Below are 23,446 nucleotides of genomic sequence, written 5' to 3'. Positions count from 1 at the left end.
AGTCCTAACCCCCAGTATCTCAGAAGTCACCTTACTTCAAAAAGAGGCCTTCATAGAGGTTATCAAGTTAAAATGTGGTCGTTAGGGGGCCCTCACCCTGTGTGACTGGGCACAGAGGCAAACCCATGCAGAGACACAGGGAGAACTTCGTGTGACGGCAAAGGCAGAGTGGGGAGGGATGCATCTAAAAGTCACGGGAAGCAGAGGCTGGCAGACACTGGGGTGGGGCACAGAACAGCCCTCTCCCGGCACCTGCAGAGCGAGCACAGCCCTGCCAGCAGATTGATCTTACACTTCCTGCCTCCAGAACTGTGAAACTATAAATTTCTTTTGTTTTTAGATACCCAGTTTGTGATAATTGGTTTTGATAGCCCTAGGAAGCTAATACACTCCCGTTTGATATGAACCATGTTGACCACACTAATCGTCACATGACCAGCTGAGGAATCTCTCTGAGAAGAGAACAAACCCCACAGTCTGTCTCTCTCTCTCTCTCCCATGGGAGTTAAAAAATGCATACACATTTTAAGAGATCTTGCAGGAAGTAAAACCAATCCTTCCCCAAAGTGTACAAATTGCAGGTAAAATGGATGTGCACGGGCGGCGCCTGTGGCTCAGCGGGTAGGGCGCCGGTCCCATATGCCGGAGGTGGCGGGTTCAAACCCAGCCCCGGCCAAATTAAAAAAAAAAAAAAAAAAAAAAAAAATGGATGTGCACAGCATGTCTAGGAACACCTGACCTAACCACCTAACAGCACCTTCAGAAAGTAATATATATCCTCATTAGAATAGTGCTGAATAAACAAGAAAAAGTTTTAAAAATTTAAAAATTTTAAATTTTAAAAAGGTAATACACAGATAACATCTCTTAAAATGTGTACACATTTCTTGGCACCCTCTCTGTGTGTGTGTGTGTGTGTGTGTGTGTGTATGTGTATGTGTACAGCAGCCCAAAGGAAGCAAGTTTTTCCTTCTAAGTTGGCTAGTGAATGCCATCTTCACTAGCCAGTACTATTAGGCCAGGGCAAGAATCACCTGAAGTAATTTTAAACTTCATTGGAAAATGTTATAGACATAAAATAGATATTATCTAAACAAAACCCACCTACTGAATGTAAATTACATGTTCTCCTATTCCTTCATTTCAACATACAAAATAGGCTTATAGGAAACCGAAGAAATGGGTCAATAAGACATTCTCACGTGGCTTGGGGCCTGTAGCTCAGCGGTTAGGGCGCCTGCCACATACACCCAGGCTGGCAGGTTTGAACCCAGCCCAGGCCTGCCAAACAACAATGGCAACTACAACTAAAAAATAGCTGGGCAGTATGGTGGCCGCTTGTAGTCCCACCTACTTGGGAGGCTGAGGCAAGAGAATCGCTTAAGCCCAGGAGTTGGAGGTTGCTGTGAGCTGTGATGCCACGGCACTCTACCAAGGGCAATAAAGTGAGACTCTGTGTCCCCCGCCACCAAAAAGACATTCTCACATATACCACATACAGTCAACAAAGACATGTCTGCCTATAATAAAATGTAAAAGAGTCCACTTCCCCGAGGCTACTGCCAACCTCCAGGCCAAGTCATAAAACAAAATTGTGAGAGACTGCCATTTTACTGAATCCTCTTAGAGGTAATACTTTGAAAATAATTTTGTATTGATGAACATATAAAGTCATGTACAGAAATGAGGCTTCCGGTTTATCATGAGAACATTTTCTTGGTCTCTCTCCCCTTCCTGCAGATTTTATTTCTTTATTTTTTATTTATTTATTTATTTATTTTTTGTAGAGACAAGAGTCTCACCTTATCTCCCTCGGTAGAGTGCCGTGGCCTCACACAGCTCACAGCAACCTCCAACTCCTGGGCTTACGCGATTCTCCTGCCTCAGCCTCCCAAGTAGCTGGGACTACAGGCGCCCGCCACAACGCCCAGCTATTTTTTTGTTGCAGTTTGGCCGGGGCTGGGTTTGAACCCGCCACCCTCGGCATATGGGGCCGGCGCCCTACCCGCTGAGCCACAGGCACCTCCCTTTATTTCTTTATTATCATTAATACTGAACATTTAGCAGCCACTAAACACAGGACTGACACGTGCAATCAACTTACCTCTGGTGGTAAAGGCAGAGTCCCTTCGCAGGTTACACAGCATCTCAGGTGAGCAGGATTTCCCGTCCCACAAACCCTGCAGATCACCTTCTCCTTGACAACAAAGAATAAGAAATACACGTTCCTCTTACCAAACAACCATGCAAAGAAGTCATCAAGCAGCCTTTGCCACCAGGCAGCCAGCTGCAGACCCCCATATTAACACCCAGGCCCTGAGTATTGGATTGGTTTAGGGATTACTACAACATAAATAGTGTCAGAAAAGTTAATGTAGTTTTAAAAGAAACAGAAACCCAAACAAACAAACATACTAAAGAGAGTATATTCATTTGGTCTTGAAAATGCAAACTGAAAATTTTGCACTGATTATGTGTAAAGCTTTTCCTTTTCCAATGTGGAAAATGTGATAGTAAACTCTCCATGTCATAGTTTAACCAGTAAACAGAAAGACTGTGGGGCGGTGCCTGTGGCTCAAAAAGATAGGGCACCGGCCCCATATGCTGGAGGTGGCGAGTTCAAACCCAGCCCCGGCCAAAAACTGCAAAAAAAAAAAAAAAAAAAAAGATTATCTGTGTGTTTACAGGTAATCTAGTTCTTGGATGGGGCCTTTATGTTAACTATGAATTTAGGTTTCCTTTATAGTTTTTCACTTAGGGATGGAAGGAACGGAAATAGTGCCTTAAAAAGGGAATATAAATGCAACTTCCTGAGTCAGGGGTCTGGGGCTATGTTACAACACAGAAAAAAGGAAAAGAAATGGTTAAAATAGTCTAATTGGAGTTCAGCTATTAGAAGCTTGCTGATATCTATTGAGTCACTGGACCATTCTGTACTCTCAGGATGCATCTTTTTCGATTATTGAGAATCACTGATGCCCATGACTGTCGTTTCTAGTGGTGAAACTAACACAGTGTGCTGTGAAGCTGCCATGATAGAGGATAATCAAGAAAAAGAAAGCCCCGCTTCGAAGTTTCTTTTTTTTAGTTCCGAAGTTTTATTTCTAGCACTACTAGGTAGTTTTATGAAATCCCAGCCTTTCAACGTCTGGCTAACTCCATTTTAGTAGAAGATTCCTGAGTCTTTACAGGAACCCGAGTGAAGTTGAAACCACGGTTGCCAGCCTAAACAACTTTTTTTATTTTTTTTTAAAGCTATTGCTGATTTTTTTTTTTTTTTTTTTTTGCAGTTTTTGACTAGGGCTGGGTTTGAACCTGCTACCTCCAGCATATGGGGCTGGCGCCCTACTCCTTTGAGCCACAGGTACCACCCCCTTAAACAACTCTTTAAGGGCTGCGTGACTGCCATTCAGAGAGGCAAAGAATCAGTCTTGCTCTCAATGACACTCCCTTGGGCCACAGCAAATGTACAATTGCCAGCACTTTCCAGTGAGATTTAGGGACGCAGCCCTCCCCGAGATGTTGCCTCAGAAAAGATCTGGTGAAACCCTTCAAAAAGTAAGACAAATTTCCTATCCCTGTGTTAAAAAAATACTGAGGTCAAACAAAAATAATCTTGCTGTGTGCTATGGGAAATATTTCCTCTAAAAAAAAAAAAAAAACTGGAACACACTAATTGTAAATAAGTCCAACAGCTTCCTTCCAGACCCTCCCCTTGCAGGCCTCACAATCCAATTGTATGTACAAAACTTTACCCAATCCAAACTTTTAACAATCCCAGCCCTGTCTTGCAAAGCCCTCTTCTATTTTTAAATTTTAAATAATAAAATTTATTTTTTAAAGCAATTTTAAGCTCATAGTAAAATTCAGTGGAAATTACAGAATGTTCCCATATATCCAATCCCAGTCCCACACACACAACGTCCTCCCACTGTCAACATTCCACACCAGAGAAGTGCATTTGTCACAGTCAATGAACCTACACTGACACATCATTGTCACCCCAAGTCCATAGTTGACATTAGTATTTAATCTTGCAAAAACCTCTTTAAAATCATGCAGTCCCAGCACTAACACTATAAATATCTTTCCTTGTCTTCTCTCTTCTGAGATACTCCTAAGAATCTGTCAAAGAGGTGGTCTATTTCAATGCACTGAGCCTATAAACATTGTTTTTTCATGTTTTTTACAGAGGCTTCTGACACCATGCCTTGGCTCACTTCCTTCTAGAGCAGTGACCACAACCCACAGTTAAAGGTCATTTTATATCACAACTCACTACACTTACAAATTCATAGATGATTACAGGGATGCCTTGAGGGCACCATCACGTGACCATAACAAGGACGCTAAAAACCCATGTTGAGGACTAAAAAAATCAACACTCATTTGTCATTTCAGCCAGTGTTGTCATCAAATTCTCTAGTTGAATGGTTCCAAGGAATTTAATAGACCCAACTTATCCCTGGGATAAAATGCTTCCATATAAAGTAGTCAAAAGGTAAGAACAATACTCAAACTCCCACATGATAAGCTTTTACAGAATAAAATGGGAAACCAATGTTAGAAACAAACCAGTAGATCACTGTAAACTTAATCTCCAAGTTGATTTTTAGTTGATGCAAAACTAAATTTCTACTTGATGTGAAGTTGTGGTTACACTGGCCTGAGCCTCAAATCTCTATGTGAGATGCTGTGTCTCGTAGGAGGTAACTGTGCCCTGGTATGTGAGTCATTAGATCTTTTCAGAGCAATAACTTCAAGAAGATCCCGGCCGTTGAGGCACATGGATTCTAAGAATCCCGAATACAACTAAAAGTCCTAGAGGTGTGCTGCATGTTGCAGGTAAACACCCAGAGGAAACTGAAGCAATCTCCTTTTGCTAAAGGAGAGTTAATGTCTCTGGTGAAAGGGGATGCTGAGATAAGTCTTCAACTTTAAGACACGGCCAATGGATAAATTTGTTAAATGAAATAAACAGGTTGCAGGGAAATAAATATACTATGATTCTGGTTTTGATTTAAAAAAAATCAAACCAAATATAAATGTGTGAATGCATATATTTGTGTAAATCTAGAAAAATACATAGAGGAATACTCTCTAAACTGCTAACATTGGTTATTTCAGAGGAGTAGAAATGGAAGTGGAGGTGGAGAAATTGTGCACTTTTTGTATATTTTTGGATTTCTCTCATTATAAAAAATTAGGTTTTTTTTTTTAAAGAAACAATTGTAAAATCGTCTCTTATTCTGAAATAGGCACTTTTCCAGAGAGTAAAAAGAGACACTTCTGGTATGGTATCTTCTAATCCTGGCAGTAAAAAATAACTGATAGAGCAAAATTCCTCAGAGTTGGCAAAGCCTTTAAATCCACACCAGGTGAGACAGCAACAGCAGTTGAGTCTGTCTTCCCCAGGGCAGGGAGAGGGCGGGGAGAGGGCGGGGAGGGGGCGGGGGGGGGGCAGAGGGGGGAGGGCTGCCAGCATGTGTGCTGCTGCCCTGAGGCAGGTAGGACGGACTGATGGGCTTCCCTGAGCAGCACACAGGGGTATTCCCACTGAGCCAGAGGTGGCTGTCTGGGTGAGAATGTTTCTAAAAACTTCTCACCCCTGTAACGTCCAGGAAAAGCTGAAAGGAAGGTTGTCAGGTAGGGGTTCTGAAACAGGTGTCCCACTATGAATAGAAGCAGCAACACTGATTGTCCAGCATAAAAATTAGGCATTTCCCTCCAGGATCAGAGCGTATGTGATACAGGTCTCTCTACAAATCAAGTCTAATTAAAACCCATCCCACCTGTCAATCTTCAAGGGCCACAAGGAAAAACCTGAGCTACCAAGTCTGGTAGAGCAGGCAGTGTCTCCCACCATCCATGGCACTGCGGCATGGCTGTAGCTGAGCAAAGCCAAACTCGCAGTGCTCTAAAGTACTGGTTCTCAACCTTCCTAATGCCGTGATGTATTTTCATTGTTACAAAGGGGTCACGACCCACAGGTTGAGAATCGCTGCTGTAAAGCAATCTGTGTGTCTCCCTGAAACATCCTCTCTCCCCTACTCACCCCGCACACATGAGCCACTTCTTTTTTTTTTTTTTGCAATTTTTTTGGCTAGGGCTGGGTTCGAACCCATCACCCTCAGTATACGGGACTGGTGCCCTACTCCCTGAGTAACAGGTGCCACCACATAGGCCACTTCTTGTCCCATCTCTTTTCATCAGGCAAACACTTGTGCCTCCCACAGTATCTGTTCAGATGACACCACCTCTTCAAAGCCATCCCTGGCTCTGGCCCCTGGCAGAGTTAATGAATTCCCTCTCTATCTCTCACCGCCACCAAAGCGAGCAAGGGCCCAGGTCACTGGGTCTAGGGGTCAGAGCTTGGGGAGTGCAGAGCCCCACAGAGTGGTCAAGGAAGCAGCATGCTGGGGGAAAGTCCAGTCAAAAGACATCTTTGAAAAAGCCTCTCAGGGGGCAGTGCCTGTGGCGCAAAGGAGGAGGGCACTGGCCCCAGCCGCCGGCCCCATACACCAGAGGTAGCGGATTCACACTCAGCCCTGGCCAAAAACCTCAAAAAAAAAGAAGGAAAGAAAAAGCCCCTCAGCACCTGAGGGCTCACAGTAGAAGTGAAAGGCAGAATACAGAGAAAGTGAGGAAACCTAAGGAAAAGCTCGTGGCCACACCATGGTAAGGAATGCCAGCTGCCTGGGCCCAGGTCCAAGTACCATGAGACCACCAGAGGCCCGGACCTGCGACCTCTCTGCTTCCTCAGATCCCTTCCCCCAAGGGACCCCAAAGGAGGTGTCCAGCAACTTCCTCAGGCTCAGACCACTCCCTGTGCCATCCTGGCATTGCTTAGAGTTTAGATTGCCTCCAAAAAATTCTTCGAGTGCAGAATATAAGAATAATATATAATAGGGCGGCGCCTGTGGCTCAGTGAGTAGGGCGCCAGTCCCATATGCCGAGGGTGGCGGGTTCAAACCCAGCCCCGGCCAAACTGCAACCAAAAAATAGCCGGGCGTTGTGGCGGGCGCCTGTAGTCCCAGCTGCTCGGGAGGCTGAGGCAAGAGAATCGTGTAAGCCCAAGAGTTAAGAGGTTGCTGTGAGCCGTGTGACGCCACGGCACTCTACCCGAGGGCGGTACAGTGAGACTCTGTCTCTACAAAAAAAAAAAAAAAAAAGAATAATATATAATATAAGAATAATAAAAGAATAATAACTGTGGATGCGGTGAAGTTTCCAACTAGAACAAAGGGGGGGGGTGCCAAGAGTAATTAAAATGTTTTGGTGAAAGAGACACAATTAAGTGTTTAATTATTAAAAGTATAAAATACATACTTATTGACGTATGTAAATTTAGTAAATTGTAAAAATCCTATGCTGCAACAAAGTAATGGGAAAAAATATAGTACAAATGGAAACGATCCTGAGATTCTCAATTTTGGAGAAAATAGTAAAGATAATATCTCAAGTCATTATTTCCTATGATCTTGGAAAAATACATGTTTGAGAGACCTCTTTATGGAAACTGTACTAAATTCTAGGACTATTTAGCTCAAAATTAACCAATAACTTGAAAGTACATAATTCCCACTGAAAACTCAGCATCACATGTCAAGCAGGCTTGACTTCCTGAATTCCATCTCTGAATTCTTAGTGACTTCCTCACTACAAGGTACATGTTCTAACTTTGGCCCATCAATAGAATAGAAATAAATTGCAAGTGACCATCTCTCATTCATAAATACAACCTTAAGAAAGTGGCCACTCCTAGATTTAATTCTACTAATCACTATAAAACTCCTGTGTTTATCCTCAACACAGGATTACAATAATGGAAAGGGGAAAGCTACTTTCATATCTCTCTGCCTTCACACAAAATGGGAAGAACTCCAGATTTCAAATACCAAAGAGAGCGTAACACTTACCCTTTTCCCTCCAGTTTTATTTTATTTTATTTTTTTTGAGACAGAGTTTCACTATGTTGCCCTCTGTAGAGTACTGTACCATCACAGCTCACAGCAACCTCAAACTCTTGGGCTAAAATGATTCTCTTGCATCAGCCTCCCAAGTAGCTGGGACTATAGGCGCCCGCCACTACACCTGGCTAATTTTTCTACTTTTAGTAGACACAAGGTTTCCCTCTTGTTCAGACTGCCCTTCCTGAGCTCAAGCCTCAGCCTCCCGGATTGCGAGGATCACAGGCATGAGCTACCTCACCCAGCCTCCTCTAACATTTTTACCTACCTGACTTTCACCCAGTCAATTCTTCAAAATCTCTGGTTTGATTATCTCTAAATTCCTTCTACTAAATCTACATTATTCTCTAGTGATTTTACTTGGGATTAAAGAGAAGGTAATTGGGACTGTAAATTGAAAAAATGGAGAAAAGATACAGTAGTATGTTCAACAATTCTACCAAATTTTTTCACAGTATGATATCATTTGTCTAGCAAAGTTTTTTGAATGTATGTGATGATATATAACTTTTCCTTCCACATAACTCGTTCTAAGCATTCTTTTTCTACATGATGGAGACCCACAATCAAATAAAGCAAACAAAAAGAGGAAGCCACTTTAAGGACTTAAGTCAATTACTGAAGTTTAAATATATGAAATAAAAAATTATCTAAGTTAATTGCTTAAGCCCAAGAGTTTGAGGTTGCAGTGACGCCAAGCACTCTACTGAGAGCAACAAAGTGAGACTCTGTCTCAAAAAAAAAAAAAATTATCTAAGTTAATGTAGTGCAATTTGTCCTCCAAATCCACATTCAGGGACTGCATTCCTGCATGTCTCTCAACATTATAGATCCTATCAGCAAATTAAACTCTTGAGTAACATACCTTTCCAAAAATTACAATGGATTTTGTTCATGAATATTAGCTTATTGTTGCCCCATTCCACCAGCTGAAAAGGACATAAAATTGTTCAAACATTGCTTTCTATATATTCATTCATCTTTCCGCAGAATCATATCTCATTACCTTCAGGCGGAGGCTGGCCTGAGGCTGCAGCTGCAGAGCGAGGGGGGCCTCGCACACCACACAGATGGGGGTATTCATGGGAACCATGTTTCCACACTCTGCACATAAGCCCATCTGCACAAAAGAAAGGGCCAGATTTTTCTTGGAAAGCAAAAATGAAGGTATGAGTGATCTTAGAATGTCAGGTTTAATTTGCTTTTGTAAAACAACTTCTAAAATAATTTCCCTTATGATGCATATGCTTATTACTCTGATTTGACCACTATACACTGTATGCATCAAATACCACTTTGCACCCCATAAATATGTACAATTATTCTATGTCAATTTAAAAAATAAATAATAAAAATGAGATAAAAATAATTACCTGTATTATTATTTTATTCCTAGAAGTGGAAACATGTTTATTGTAGAAAAGAAAGATATAAAAATGAAAAAAATATTCATAAGAAATTAACTTATGAGTTAATGAAGAGGGTGATAAACACTCTCCCCCCAAAAGAATTATAAAGTGAGATAAAGCTGTCAAGTATCAACCACTTCAGCACTTTGAAAAGTCAATCATAAGCAGATGAAAATCTGAAAAGTTCCTGAAAATGATGAACCTTCAGAAAAAAATTACATTAATTGCCAGTTGACTCACAAAAAACCCCAAAAAATACAGATATAAAAAGCTTTTTTAAAAGAAAAGAGCACTACAAATCTGCACGGTTCTGGTCCGGAGCTGCTCCCCCTACTTCTAGCTTCCAACGAGGCAGAGCAGGCTATGAAAATGAGTGGTGTTATCGCTGCTGATAGATGAGGCTGACTTGATTTGAAACATAGTTAAGGTGATGATCTCAGTGGCAAGCAAACCAGGAGGACCCGTGACTCCATTAGTGTGAAATTATACACCTGTTTAGGGTAATCAATAGACCTTTTAACTGGCCAAGGATTTAACGGGGAGTTCTAGAAGGTAAGGTAATTCAACTTTAGGGCTTGATAAGCTCTCCACAAAGCCTTAGTTGGCTAAAAGGCTATGAAAATGCACAGTATTTTTTTATTTTTTATTTTTTGTAGAGACAGAGTCTCACTTTACGGCCTTTGGTAGAGTGCCATGATGTCACAGGGCTCACAGCAACCTCTAGCTCTTGGGCTTCCGCAATTCTGCCTCAGCCTCCCGAGCAGCTGGGACTACAGGCGCCCGCCACAACGAACGGCTATTTTTTGGTTGCAGTTCAGCCGGGGCTGGGTTTGAACCCGCCACCCTCAGTATATGGGGTCGGCACCCTACTCACTTAGCCACAGGCGCCGTCCGAAAATGCACAGTATTAACAGAGTGGGCCCAAGTCACCCCACATCCCTGGCTGATGGGACTGCGCATAGAGATGCAAGAGAGTTCAGAACACAATAAAGCCGGGGTGGACTTGAAAACAGCGGAAGTATGAGTGTTCTGCCAGCCTACACACAGATTCACCAGCACAGAATGGAAGCCTTCCTGGCCCAAGATACTTCAGCACAATTTCGGGCCAGTCTTTGGTGGAACACTAAGATATACAGACCAAAAGGTAACTCTAGGCAAGAAAAGAGAAAAAGAAGGAAGAAGGAAGAGGAAAGGAGGAAGGAAGAAAACACATGTCAGAAGAAGAAGAAAGAAAAAGACAGAAGAGAAGGAAGGGGAAGAAGAAAGAAGCCTGATGCCAGGATTTTATCCAAATAAACAAAATCAGAGACTCTTAGAAAAAGTGAGAATCCAGAGTCACTCCAATATATTATCTAAAATGTCCACTATTTAAGAAAAAAATTATGAGAACCAGGACGGCGCCTGTGGCTCAAAGGAGTAGGGCACTGGCCCCATATACCGGAGGTTGTGGGTTCAAACCTGGCCCCGGCCAAAAACTGGAAAAAAAAAAATAAAAAATTACGAGACCTGCAAAAAAATAAGAAAGTATGGTTCATACTGTGTGTCCCCACAGTGGCTAAATCCAAAATCTTTTTTAGATTTTTAGACAAAGATTTCAAAGCAGCTATTATAAAAAGTGTTCAATGAACTAAAGGAAATCATGTTTAAAAAACTAAAGAAAGGGCTGGGCGCAGTGGCTCATGCCTATAATCCCAGCACTCTGGGAGGCTGAGGTGGGTGGATTGCCTGAGCTCACAGGTTGGAAACCAACCTGAGCAAGACCCCTTCTCTAAAAATAGCTGGGGACTGTGGCAGGCACTAGTAGTCCCAGCTACTCAGGAGGCTGAGGCAAGAGGATTGCTTGAGCCCAGGAGTTTGAGGTTGCTGTGAGTTATGACACCACAGCACTCTACCAAGGGTGACAAAGTGAGACTTTGTCTCAAAAAAAAAAAAAAAACTAAAGAAAGTATGATAACAATGCTGTGGTGAGTAGGGAATCTTAGCAAAGAGGAAGATATTATAAGGAATAAAACCCAGACTTGCAAGGTAAAATAACTGAAATGAAAAAAACCACCAGAGGGACACAGCAGCAGACTGGAGATGACAGAAGCAAGAACCCATGAGTGGTCCAACAGAAATTATCTAATCTGAAGAACAGAGAGAAAAAAATATTGAAGAAAATAAGCAGATCCTCAAAGACACACAGAGCAACATCAAGCATAGCAATGTCTGTGACGAGAGGGAAAGAGGCGAACAAGGAATTTGGAGAAATAATGGCCAAAAACTTCCCACATTGGAAGAAAATCATTAAATCTACTCCCACACCTGTTCCCCAAATCTGTCAATATATATTACCAAACTCTGACTCTTCCTTTTGAGTGTAAGATATTCCCTCCTGGATCACAGTGTGCGCCTGTCCTCCTACAACACACTGGGATGGGAAACAGTAACGAGACAGGTGGTTAGGGGGTTCTTGACGAGAATAAATGTCCCCTTTCAAGGCATCTGTCCAGGTGAGGTTATCAGAAACATTTCAAGCAAATGAAGACAAATATCCTCAAACAGGAGGGCAAACTACACCCACTGGTAGCAGAGTGATGAGGGTTTAAAATTGTCAGTTTCTTCTGGGTCCAACCTGCCATCTCCACCCAAGTTTCATGATCCCATTCTTTCCCAATTAATGCTCCAACTTTCACATAAGAAATCTGGTGATCAGGTGAATTCAACTGACATTTATAACTGCCCTACATATGCAGTTAAATTTTTTGTTTCCTTTTCATCAATGTAGCACTGAAGTTATAAGAAATCTATTCTTTTAGGGCCATAATGAGAGCTCTCTGATTCTCAGAGCATGACTTAAATGTCCCGAGCTTGACATTTTCTTCCTGTGGATGCTCCCGGGGAGTCGGGGGAGCACATCCTCCACCGGAGAGCTTGCAGTCATCATCCCCACCACGGCAGTCAAGTGCAGCAGCTTCCTGGCTGCTCAAACTGCTTGTTCCTGTGGGCACTGCATCACCATCAGCCACAGGTGACTGCTTGATTGCGATGTCACTTCATGCTATGGATTGCTAGCATTCCATTTCCCACTGACAATGGACTCATCTCTGCTCTCAAGCAAAAGGCAAAACCAAACCACTTCCAAAATCCCTTCTTTGTAGGTTTGTGTCCTGGGACTAATCCCAGTACCGATTCTGTATCAGTCAGAGAGCAGCCAGGAGATGAAACCATAGGATAACTTGAACAGGGAGAGTTTAATGTAAATAATTATCAACTGGTAACAGGGGATTAACTAACTACTAATGGGTAAAGCAGACTTTGCACAATACAGAATGCTAAATAAAGGAAGGAACCATTACCTCTATGCTAAGGCAGAAAAAGGAGAATCAAATTTGGAAGAGACATTTACTTTGCCCCACCCCCAAGGCTGAAGTGAGACTTCACTGAATTGGGTGTGGCTGTCACCCACTGGATAGCAGGAAGTTCGCTAAAGTACACAGGCCAGAGCTGACAAGCAAAGCTGCCCACTGGGATCCAATGAAATTCATCAGAAACGCTGATGGAAAACAGCCAGAATAAGCTGGAAGCCACGTGCTGGGATGCTGCTGAGACCTGCCAGGAAGCTGCCCACGAATGCCTAAGGGAATGCCTGGGAAGCTGTCTGGGTCACCAGTGAAACTCAGTGGGAAGCTGTCTACAGCACAGCCAGAAATTCACAGGGTGCAGCCAACTGGATGTCCTGCAAGTTAGCCGAGCACCAGAGGAACAAAAAGAGGAAAGCTCTCACCTCTGCATCTTTCCACTGAGACACCCTGAGTGTCTTGGGTCTAGGAATGGGATCCTGCTCTTCTGAATCCCAGAAGCCTAGCTGAGAGCAGGACACAGCAAGTATTTGCTAAAGGGTGGTTAGTTTAAATTACAAAGCTGCAAGTGTCCTTATGGTAAAATGATTTTTCTTCTTCTGGGTAGATATCTAGTAATGGGATTGTGGGATCAAATGGAAGGTTTATTTTTAGCTCTTTGAGGGTTCTCCATCCTTGTTTCCATAGAGGTCATATTATTTTGCAATCTCACCAGCAGCGTAAATGTGTTTCCTTCCCTCCACCAACAGCATCTGCAGCTTTGGGACTTTATGACATGAGCTATTCTCACTGGAGTTAGGTGATATCTCAGGGTGCTATTGATTTGCATTTCTCTGATGATCAGGGACAATGAGCATTTTTTCCTGTGTTTTTTGGCCATTCTTATTTCTTTTTCAGAGAAGGTTCATTTATGTCTCATAAGGATATTTGAACTAGAATGTTTATCACAGCTCAATTCACAATCACCAAGATGTGGAGTCAACCCAAGTGCCCATCAACTCATGAGTGGATTAATAAACTATGGTGTATGTATATACCATGGAGTACTATTCAGCCATAAAAGAGATGGAGACTACAGCTTTTGTATTAACCTGGAGGGAGTTGAAGCACATTCTTCTCAGTAAAGTATCACGAGAATGGAAAAGCAAATATTAAATGTACTCAATACTAACATAAAACCAGTAGATAAACAACTATATGCTCACAGGAAAGAAAAACACAATTAAATTCACATTGTACAAGAGATGGTGGAGGAAGGGGGATTGTTAAACTCTCACCTAATGGGTACAATATAAAGGTGTACAGCAAACCTCCAGGATGAAGGGCTCAACTACAACTTGATCATTACCTAAGAAACACAAACACTGTAACCTAATCATTTGTACCCTCATATTAATCTGAGGAAATTAATTCATTAAATTACAAAGCTGTTTACACATTATAGCCTATGATTGAATTATCATAAATAAAAGTTAGGGGACAATATAATTAAAGTTCATCATTTTAGTTATTTATTTATTATTTTATATATTTATTTTTTTTGAGACAGAGCCTCAAACTATCACCCTGGGTAGAGTGTCGTGGCATCACAGCTCACAGCAACCTCCAACTCCTGGGCTTAAGTGATTCTCCTGCCTCCACTTCCCAAGTAGCTGGGACTACAGGTGCCCACTACAACGCCCGGATATATTTTTTTTTTTTTTTGGTTGCAGCCGTCAGTGTTGTTTGGTGGGCCCGGGCTGGATGCTGGATTCAAACCCGCCAGCTCAGATGTATGTGGCTGATGCCTTAGCCACTTGAGCCACAGGCGCCAAGTGCTATTTATTTATTTTTTGAGACAGAGTCTCACTATGTTGCCCCTGGTAGAATGCCGAGGCGTCACAGCTCATAGCAACCTCAAACTCTTCGGCTTAAGAGATTCTCTTGCCTCAGCCTCCCAAGTAGCTGGGACTATTTTTTTGTTGTAGTTGTTGTTTGTTGTAGGATTCAAACCTGCCAGCCCCAGTGTATGTGGCCAGGGCACTGAGCTATGGGCACTGAGCCAAGTTCATCATTTTAAATATTTATAGTCTATGATAACATTTCCTCTCTGTAAAAACAAAAAAGCTTTAAAAACCTATTTCAAAGCAAATAGAAAATAACTTTGACACTGTATCAACTAATATAAATGAAAAATAAAACCAGTGTAAACCATTCATATAAAATATAAATGAAAAATAAAACCAGTGTAAACCATTAATATATAGAAGTTAACCAAATTAACTTCTATAACAATCCTGAACAATAAATTGGAGAAAGATTACAAACAGCCATTTACTACCACCAGACCCTTGCTTAGGGCATAACTCAATTCTAAAACTCTGGAATTTGAACTGGTGTAGTGACTTTTTCTTAGTGACTATCTTTTTAAAGACAGTCATTTTTCACTCAGCATCACAAATCTCTTGATGCCATTTTAAAGCCCTAGTCCAAAAGAAAAAAACCCAAAATATCAAGTGCTTAAAATACGAACACATCTTGGTAAAAGTTTTGATTTTTACCAAGCTAAGTATGCCTTTTAAATTATTGGTAAGGTAATTAATATTAATTGTTATCTATCCTTAATCAGCCAAAGCCTTTAAATTAAAATATACTGATCAATCTATAACTTATTTCAGCAGAATGATGCATCTTATGGATATATAGTTATATAAGAATATAAAGCAATTAGTACTTGTCTACGTTTATTTCTAGAACGTATTTCCCTATTGTACCCTGGTTATGAACAAAGACATAAAAAATGGGTAAGAAACATTTCTGTATCTATGCATGCCTCATGAAAACTATACAATTTCAACCTCTTTCTGGAGCCTGTGCATCAGCAAGGCCACACAAAAGACATGACATTGCTAATAAGTTTCTCCATTCTTAAGGAGTCTGGATAGTAAGGGTTTAATTTGCCTGTAATTCTTTCAACCAGTGTTTATGTTTGTGGTTCATGTGTACCAGGCACTGCTGCAAATAAAAATCAGATAAAGCAATGAAAGGCATTTTTAAGAATTCTGCTGCTCACCTGAGCTCCTTCTGGGGGTGGGAGACGACAGCCAAATATGGTGGGGACAGGAGAGCCGCATTCTTGACAGAAGAAAGCAAAGGGATCTGATGGGCGAGGAGAAAGGCAGTGGGCACACCTACAACAAAAGAGGTTTCGGATCGGCCGTGACATTGCTGATTAATGATGACACTAAAAAAATGCTGAAAATCTGAAAGTGTTCAGTTTTAAAAACAAAACAAAAGCAGATCACTCTCAATGGATATGGAACAAGTTCAAGACAAGAAATGCTTCCCTAGGCCAGATGCGGTGGCTCCCACCTGTAATCCTAACACTCTGGGAGCTGAGGCAGGTAGATCGCCTGAGCTCAGGAGTTCAAGACCAGCCTGAGCAAGAGCAAGACCCTGTCTCTGAAAAAAGCTGGTTGTGGCAGGTGCCTATAGTCCAGCTACTCAGAAGGGTGAGGCAAGAGGATCACTTAAGCCCAAGAGTTTGAGATTGCTGTGAGCTATGACATCACAGCACTCTACCCAGGGCGACATAATGAGACTCTATCTCAAAAAAAAAAAAAAAAAAAAAAGAAAAAGAAAAAGAAATGCTTCCCTAGGGCAGCTCCTGTGGCTCAAAGGAGTAGGGTGCCGGCCCCCTATAGTGGAGGTGACGGTTCAAACCTGGCCCTGGCCAAAAACTGCGGGGAGTTGTTGGGGGATGAAATGCCTCCCTAGGTCATTTTACTACAAAGTGAACTCACAGTTGGAACCCCTGGTACCCTTTCCCATAGGCCGGGCCCACACACAGCCTTGATCCCATTTCTTAGTGGGGCTCTGGCTTATCCCATCACATTGGATTTGGTGTGTGTGAGCCTGGGAATTATAGTTATACTGTGCTTTTCCTGACTTCTTGCTTCTAGCACAGTTGGGGGGATGGGCCTTCTTGTTGGTTACTGTGGAGGGTCACTGTGAGTCCACCCCTGCCTTCCTCTTTGCTCACCTGGTTAGTGTTAGTCTTTCTCTACCTCCAGGAGCCAGAAGGTCTAAACACTCGTTCATTCACTACCTCCTATAGGTTTAAACACTCATTAAGTAAAGAATAGAATATAGGACTTGTTAGTCTTTCTCTACCTCCAAAGGGTCTGGATATTCATTAAGAAAAGAAAAGGCCTCTCCATGTTTCCTCTGGTTCTGTTAAACATTCTTTCCAGGGTACAGAAGATTTCCGGCAGATAACCCTCCAGCCGTTTACAAGGCCTCCAGCAGATGGCCCACAATGCCAGTCACTGCTGACACCACCACCGGCTCCAGAGCTGCGCGTGCACCATGCCCTGAATGGCTTTGAAAGAGACCCTCACTCAAACTCCGTGCTGTCATATTTCCCATTTTAGGTGGCAGCCCACCTGCTTCCAGATGCTCTTAATGAATCTCTGCTGTTAGCTCTACTCAGCCTAGTTCTTTGTGTCACCTTTCCACGTCTAACAGTTGGAGCCTCAAGGCCCTGTCCCAGCAGCAGCTGCCCCATTTCTTGGGTAGCTGGATCCCATGATTCACCCCTAGCCACCCAACTGGGTACTAGTTGTCAGCCAAGTGAAAGGATTGTTGAAATTAGACTGTCTGAACATACACTGTGTCTGCAGGGCCTTTCCATGCAGGTTAGGCCCTGTAACCTATGGATTTGAAATGCTCCCAGCAGCTGTGCTGCTTGGATACCGTGCACTGAATTGCCTGGTCACCGGCAGCAACCTTGGCCTCCCAACAATTATCAACCATTATATCAATAGTCGAGCTCACCTCCCACAGTTTCTTACTCAGTCCTTCCTCACTGTACCATGTTACCAAGGATTCCCCACGTCTCCTACCTGGGCCCACCCACCAGGGCAACAACAGTTTCCTCCTTTCTATGCCCAAAGCTCATGAAGTATTACTCAACAATCCATGTGACCTATCTCACCCCTTCTATATAAATTGAGGGCATAGATCTGGGAATTTGAGAAGGCCAAGGCAACTAGAGTGTTTTTTTTTTAAGCGAATAATCATCCAAGATCTCTTCTTCATGAATTGAAGCTTTAGTGTGTTGTGGGTTTTGTTTGTTTGTTTATTTGCAGTTTTTGGCCAGGGCTGGGTCAACCCACCACCTCCAGCATATGGGGCCAGCACCCTACTCCACTGAGCCACAGGCACTGCCCGCAACTAGAGTTTTTAGGAAAGAATACCAAAGAAAAGCTGCACAGAGAGCTTCAGAATTTCACAGAGGGTCACCTCAAGTCTTCAAATGGGTATTACTGAATTGTATTGGAAGAAATTACACAAGGCCAGAAAATAAACTCCAAAGGGGAACAGAGGAAACATCCTCAGGACTCATGCAGAGCTGGGAAGTTCATGCCTACACCAGCCAAAGTAAAAACAGTTCACATGTAATACATGGCATCGGTTAGAATATATAGTCTAAATACTTCACTTACAATGCAGAGATTGTTGGACATGATTTTTTAAAAGCAAGACCTAACTAAGTACATACAAGAAACCAACTTTAAATAGAGAGACACAACTAGGTTAAAAGTAAAGAGATGTTAAAATAATTATGCTGAGTGAAAGAAGCAGGCAAAAAAAAGAGTGCAGACGGAATTACTCCACTCCGTGTGGAATCACATGCAAATTAAGGTACAGTGGCAAGAAGCAGATCACCGGTTGCCTAGGAGTGAGGAGGGGTGAACAGAAGGGCTGACAATTGGGTACAATGTAGGGAACTCCTGGTGGGGATGAATCTGTTCATCGTCCTGATTGTGGTGATAGTTTCATGCTTACATAACATCTGTCAGCTGACCTCTTTAAATACATATGCAGCTAATTGTATGTCAATTATAACTTTTAAAAAGTGGTAAATTTTAAAAAGTTGGAAATGGATAAAACAGCTGTAATGTCCCATCTTTAAGTTCTCTTTGACCACAATGTATCTTCGTAGGCTGTAAGATGTGATACTTACTTGAGAAAGTCTGTCGCCCTTTGAATTCTCATGATCTCCGTGCTTGTCAAACTCTTTTGGCTCCTTATATGTGCAAAACCAGGAGACTGAAATTAAGAATAGAGGTATGTTTAGATATATAAGATGGTAAAGGCTACGGTACAGTAACATTCCATTAAAAATCATTATGGGGAAGGAGTAGGTGGGAGATACATATACATATATTTAAAGTTTCCCCTGCTTGATCCCAACATGTAACCAGGTTTAGGAGTCATTCTTTCTGCCTCCATTATATTTGATGCTAAGTTGTGGTCAAATAAAAAAGGTGACTTCAGTACATTATACTTGGGCCTCAGATGCAAAAAAGAGAGCAAAGGCTCCTGAGTTGTCCTTAGACGCCAAAAATCTAAACTGGATTTTATGAACATTGAAAAATCAAAGTGCTATAATAGTTGTAGCAGACCATATAGCTCATGGGAAGGAGAAGCAAGAGTTAAGCTCGGAACACTGTGAAAATGTAACAAACACCTGTGATATAACATCTTGGTACTAGGACACCTTGGTGGTAAGAGCATGGAGTAGGGACTGGGCTCTCATTAACACAAGAGCATGCGAGACAGGACAGTGGTTGGCAGTCTCTGCACCTGTGGTGCAAATAGCCACGGGATCACAGCTGTAAGAAGCTGCAGGAGAGGTGAGTCCGGGGTCATTCACTCTTTCACAGACTTGCTCACTCTGACTCTTTTGTTTCTCCTGCTCTAAGAAGACTGCTAAGATTCCTTCTCCTACTAGGATTGTTTCTCTCCCTTAAAGACTATCTTTCTCTCTCCTGCTAAAATGAATTGCCCTCTAGCACCTAAGGGGAGTTAATCCCGAGCAAGGTAGCACAGTGGTCCGCGTCTGGACAATAGATAAGCCAGGGTGGAGACCTGGCCAGTCCTAGGCCCCAACAAATAGTAGTAGCAGACAACTAGTACACAGGTATCTTTCTGTGTCATAGTAGTAAGAATGCATTGAAATGGCTTTTATTAAGATCATAAATCACCTCTATCTTGTCAAATCCAATAAGTAATTTTCTGTTCTTGTCTACTCAGACTCTTCAGTAATCGATGGCTTAGATGACCTCTGCCTTGTCCTCGAAACTCTTCCTTCTCTTGGCTTACGTGGCACCACATTCACCTGGCTTCCTTCCTACTTTGAGGCTCCCCTTCACCTGCTTGACCTCTATGTGAAGGATTTTTTCTTGTGCCACTTTCTCTTTGTTTCCTGCACAGCCCTGACAAGTGATCTCATTCAGACCTAAGCTCTAAATATCATCTAGACATTGAATATTTCCAGATACGTATCTCCATCCCTCACCACTCCCGAGTTTGACCTGGCACATCCAATGGTCTACTCGATACCTGCATTTGATGTCTAAGGAGCTCCTGAACACCTCTCCTCTCACATTTCCATCTCAGTCACCCGTAGCTCCTCCCTCTCCCTTGTCCCATCTATCTTTTTTTTTTCTTTGCAGTTTCTGGCTGGGGCTGGGTCCGAACCCGCCACCTCCGGCATATGGGGCCAGCCCCCCACTCCCCTGAGCCACAGGCGCCACCCCCTTGTCCCATCTATCTGATCCTTCAGCCAAGTCTGTCTGAGTCCTACTGCCTCCCATCCTCACCACCTCTACGACCTTGGCCCCAGTCACCATGATCTCTTACCTGGAGAAAAGCCGCCTAACTGGTGTTCCCTCTTCCCCTTCTATAGTCTAATCTCCATGTTGTGACCAAAGGGAAATTTTTAATGTAAATGAGATCATGTCTTGACCTCCAAATAGAGTCCATTTACTAGTGGAATAAAATCCAAATTCCTTACAATGGGACTAGCATCTGTAAATTTCAACCATGCCTGCCTAAGAGAATCACTTGGGGTGTATTTAAAAAGAACAAACCTGGCAGCACCTGTAGCTCAGTGGGTTAGGGCACCAGCCACATACACCAAGACTGGCGGGTTCAAACCCTGGTCCCGGCCAGCTAACACAACAATGACAACTGCAACAACAACTACTACAACAAAAATAGCCGAGCGTTGTAGTGGGCGCCTATAGTCCCAGCTACTTGGGAGGCTGAGGCAAGAGAATCGCTTAAGCCCAAGAGTTGGAGGTTGCTGTGAGGTGTGATGCCACGCACTCTACCCAGGGCGACAGCTTGAGACTCTGTCTCAAAAAAAAAAAAAAGAAGAACAAACCATGCCCAAACCCACATCAGACTCACTGAATCAGAAATTCTGAGGTTAGGCATTTCTGGCATTGGGTTGAAGCTGCTCAGGTGATTCTAACTTGCACACAGCTGCATCTGAGAAACACAGTTCCAGGTCCTCTGGCCTCAGCCACCTCCCCCTCAGCTCCCACCTTGTCCGTCATGCCTGGAATGTGCACTTCCAAGAAGCTCCAAGTGATACTGATGCTGTGGTTCTGGGGATCACACTTGGGAGAACCACTGTTCCATCTCATTACCAGTTTCGTTTTGTGTTTTGTTTTTTTTTTTGAGACAGACTCTCACTGTGTCGCCCTCAGTAGAGTGCTGTGATGTCACAGCAACCTCAGACCTGGGGCTTAAGCAATTCTCTTGTCTCAGTCTCCCAAGTAGCTGGGACTACAGGCGCCAGCTACAACAGCTAGCTATTTTTTGGTTACAGTTGTCATTGTTGTTTAGCAGGCCCAGACTGGGCTCGAATCTGCCAACCTCGGTGTATGTGGCTGGCGCCCTACTCACTGAGCTACGGGCACTGAGCCCAGTTTCGTTTTTTTGAGACAGAGCCTCAAGCTGTCACCCTGGGTAGAGTGCTGTGATATCACAGCTCACAGCAACCTCCAACTCCTGGGCTCAAGCGATTCTCCTGCCTCCACCTCCCAAGTGGCTGGGACTACAGGCGCCCACCACAACGCCCGGCTATTTTTTGGTTGCAGCCATCATTGTTGTTTGGTGGGCCCAGGCTGGATTTGAACCCGCCAGCTCAGGTGTACATGGCTGGCGCCTTAGCCACTTTAGCCAAAGGCGCCGAGCCCCAGTTCCGTTTTTTTAATGACGCTTTCTACTATTTTAAATTTTTAGTTTGATTATTTACTGCTTTATTATCTGTCTGTCTCCAACCCCAATAAAATATAAGCTCCAGGACTACAGGAGCTTTGTTGTCCAAAACAGTATTCCCAGCACTGGAACAGTGCCTGGTTCACTGGCTTAAAGTGTTTCATGGGAAGCCTTAAAGTACTTCACAGAAGCATTAAAAACACGGGAGGTGGGCGACACCTGTGGCTCAAAGCAGTAGAGCACCAGCCCCAATTACTGGAGGTGGCAGGTTCAAACCCGGCCCTGGCCAAAAAAAAAAAAAAAAACATGGAAGGCACTTTGGTAGTCCAAAGAGTGTCCTTAGAAGTTACCTGGGACATGCGTGTGGCTGGTCTAGAACCCGATCCTTCATGGTAAGCTGGGACTTCCAGTGGGCTTTCTGAGAAGCGAAGATCTTTCAAAGTTTTGGAGTCGGTTCTTTCACCTACCTCCAGGTCTATAATTTATATAAAAAACATTGTTCTGTGAGCATCTGCATTATATATCATCACATAAAGATGTCTTCCTAGGTGAAAACCTTTTAATAATGGATCACTGTCATCATATTCTTTCCCTAGAAATAACAATTACATAAAGACCACACACACACTCAATTAGAACTGAGAAAGAAAAAGTAAGCCCTGACTGAGACAATCGTCTTCCATTCTACATTCTATAACATTCCAAACAGCCTGGGAAAACATATCAACCAATTACAAGGTTAGTAGGAAACCTTCACCCCAAGGACACACTGCAGCTATAAAATGTCATAATAGCCCCACTCTTTGAGTGTCTACTGCTTTGTTAATGAGGAAAAAAAACTTGTTCTCTAAAATCACAGATTATCAGAAACTTTGCTGCTTGAAATTCTGCAATAAAAAGGAAACATCCAACACTTGCCTGGAGGATCTAGTCACCAGGACACACAGAAGCAACCCTGGGCAGAGAGAAGGGTTTCTGAACACAACTTTCCATGCAGATCTCTGTAGTTACCAAGATACAGAACCTTGGGACCTCTTCAGTCTATACCTCACATGGACCGCTCCACACCCAGCCCAGTTTTTCTTTGAGCCTATTTAAACCCTGCTTTCATCGAAATTTCACCCAAACTCTACCCTTCCCCAAACCCTAAAACTCTAACCTTTCTTTTGCCTGTGAGAAGTCCGTGGTTCCCTCTTTGAAATAAAACAATAAATCAGACTGCTTTGGACTGCTTATTTAACCCCCATGGTCTTAAACCATTAGCTGGGGCAGCACTAAAATTCAAGGGACTGTATAGGCTACCTTTCTGCTCTGGTGGTTCTTATTCCAACACTTCTGTGAACAAGAGAACGTGCAGCGAGCCCGTTAGGTGGGTTTAGAATACCAAGCTTTGTCTTTGTTCTGTTATATCATACCTGGAAACTTTCTAAGATTAACATTCCAACTAGGTTTATTTTCAGCATTCTTATATTTCTTCCTTTGTTTTGATCCAACAAATCCATTTTTTAACACCTAGGAATAAAATATTGTATATCAGTTACTTGATTTTGCCCGCTTAGAATGTGAAAGTTAAAAGTTCCATGATAGAAGAAATGCAAATCAAAACTACTTTGAGATATCACCTAACCCCAGTAAGAGTAGCCCACATAACAAAATCCCAAAACCAGAG

The 23,446-nt window shown here is 42.8% G+C and overlaps 1 protein-coding gene across 7 annotated transcripts in view; it reads right to left on the bottom strand.

Annotated features, from left to right (window-relative positions):
- The window catches only part of DZANK1 (double zinc ribbon and ankyrin repeat domains 1), a 72,547-nt gene that overhangs the window by 32,445 nt on the left and 16,656 nt on the right, over positions 1-23,446 (bottom strand). For 3 of the 7 annotated variants that reach the window (XM_053573970.1, XM_053573965.1, XM_053573967.1), the window contains exons 5-10: positions 23,193-23,289; positions 22,128-22,252; positions 18,728-18,813; positions 15,773-15,890; positions 8,977-9,090; positions 2,105-2,197 (exon numbers count right to left, since the gene is read on the bottom strand). In XM_053573970.1, coding sequence (XP_053429945.1) covers positions 2,105-2,197; positions 8,977-9,090; positions 15,773-15,890; positions 18,728-18,813; positions 22,128-22,252; positions 23,193-23,289 — 633 coding nt within the window. The remainder of the gene's footprint in view (positions 1-2,104; positions 2,198-8,976; positions 9,091-15,772; positions 15,891-18,727; positions 18,814-22,127; positions 22,253-23,192; positions 23,290-23,446) is intronic. The other 4 variants (XM_053573966.1, XM_053573969.1, XM_053573968.1 and 1 more) reach the window with 4 other exon arrangements.

The sequence above is a fragment of the Nycticebus coucang genome, chromosome 21 (assembly GCF_027406575.1).
Source record: "Nycticebus coucang isolate mNycCou1 chromosome 21, mNycCou1.pri, whole genome shotgun sequence".
Taxonomy (NCBI): Eukaryota; Metazoa; Chordata; class Mammalia; order Primates; family Lorisidae; genus Nycticebus; species Nycticebus coucang.
This window is presented reverse-complemented; position numbering and strand designations above follow the sequence as displayed.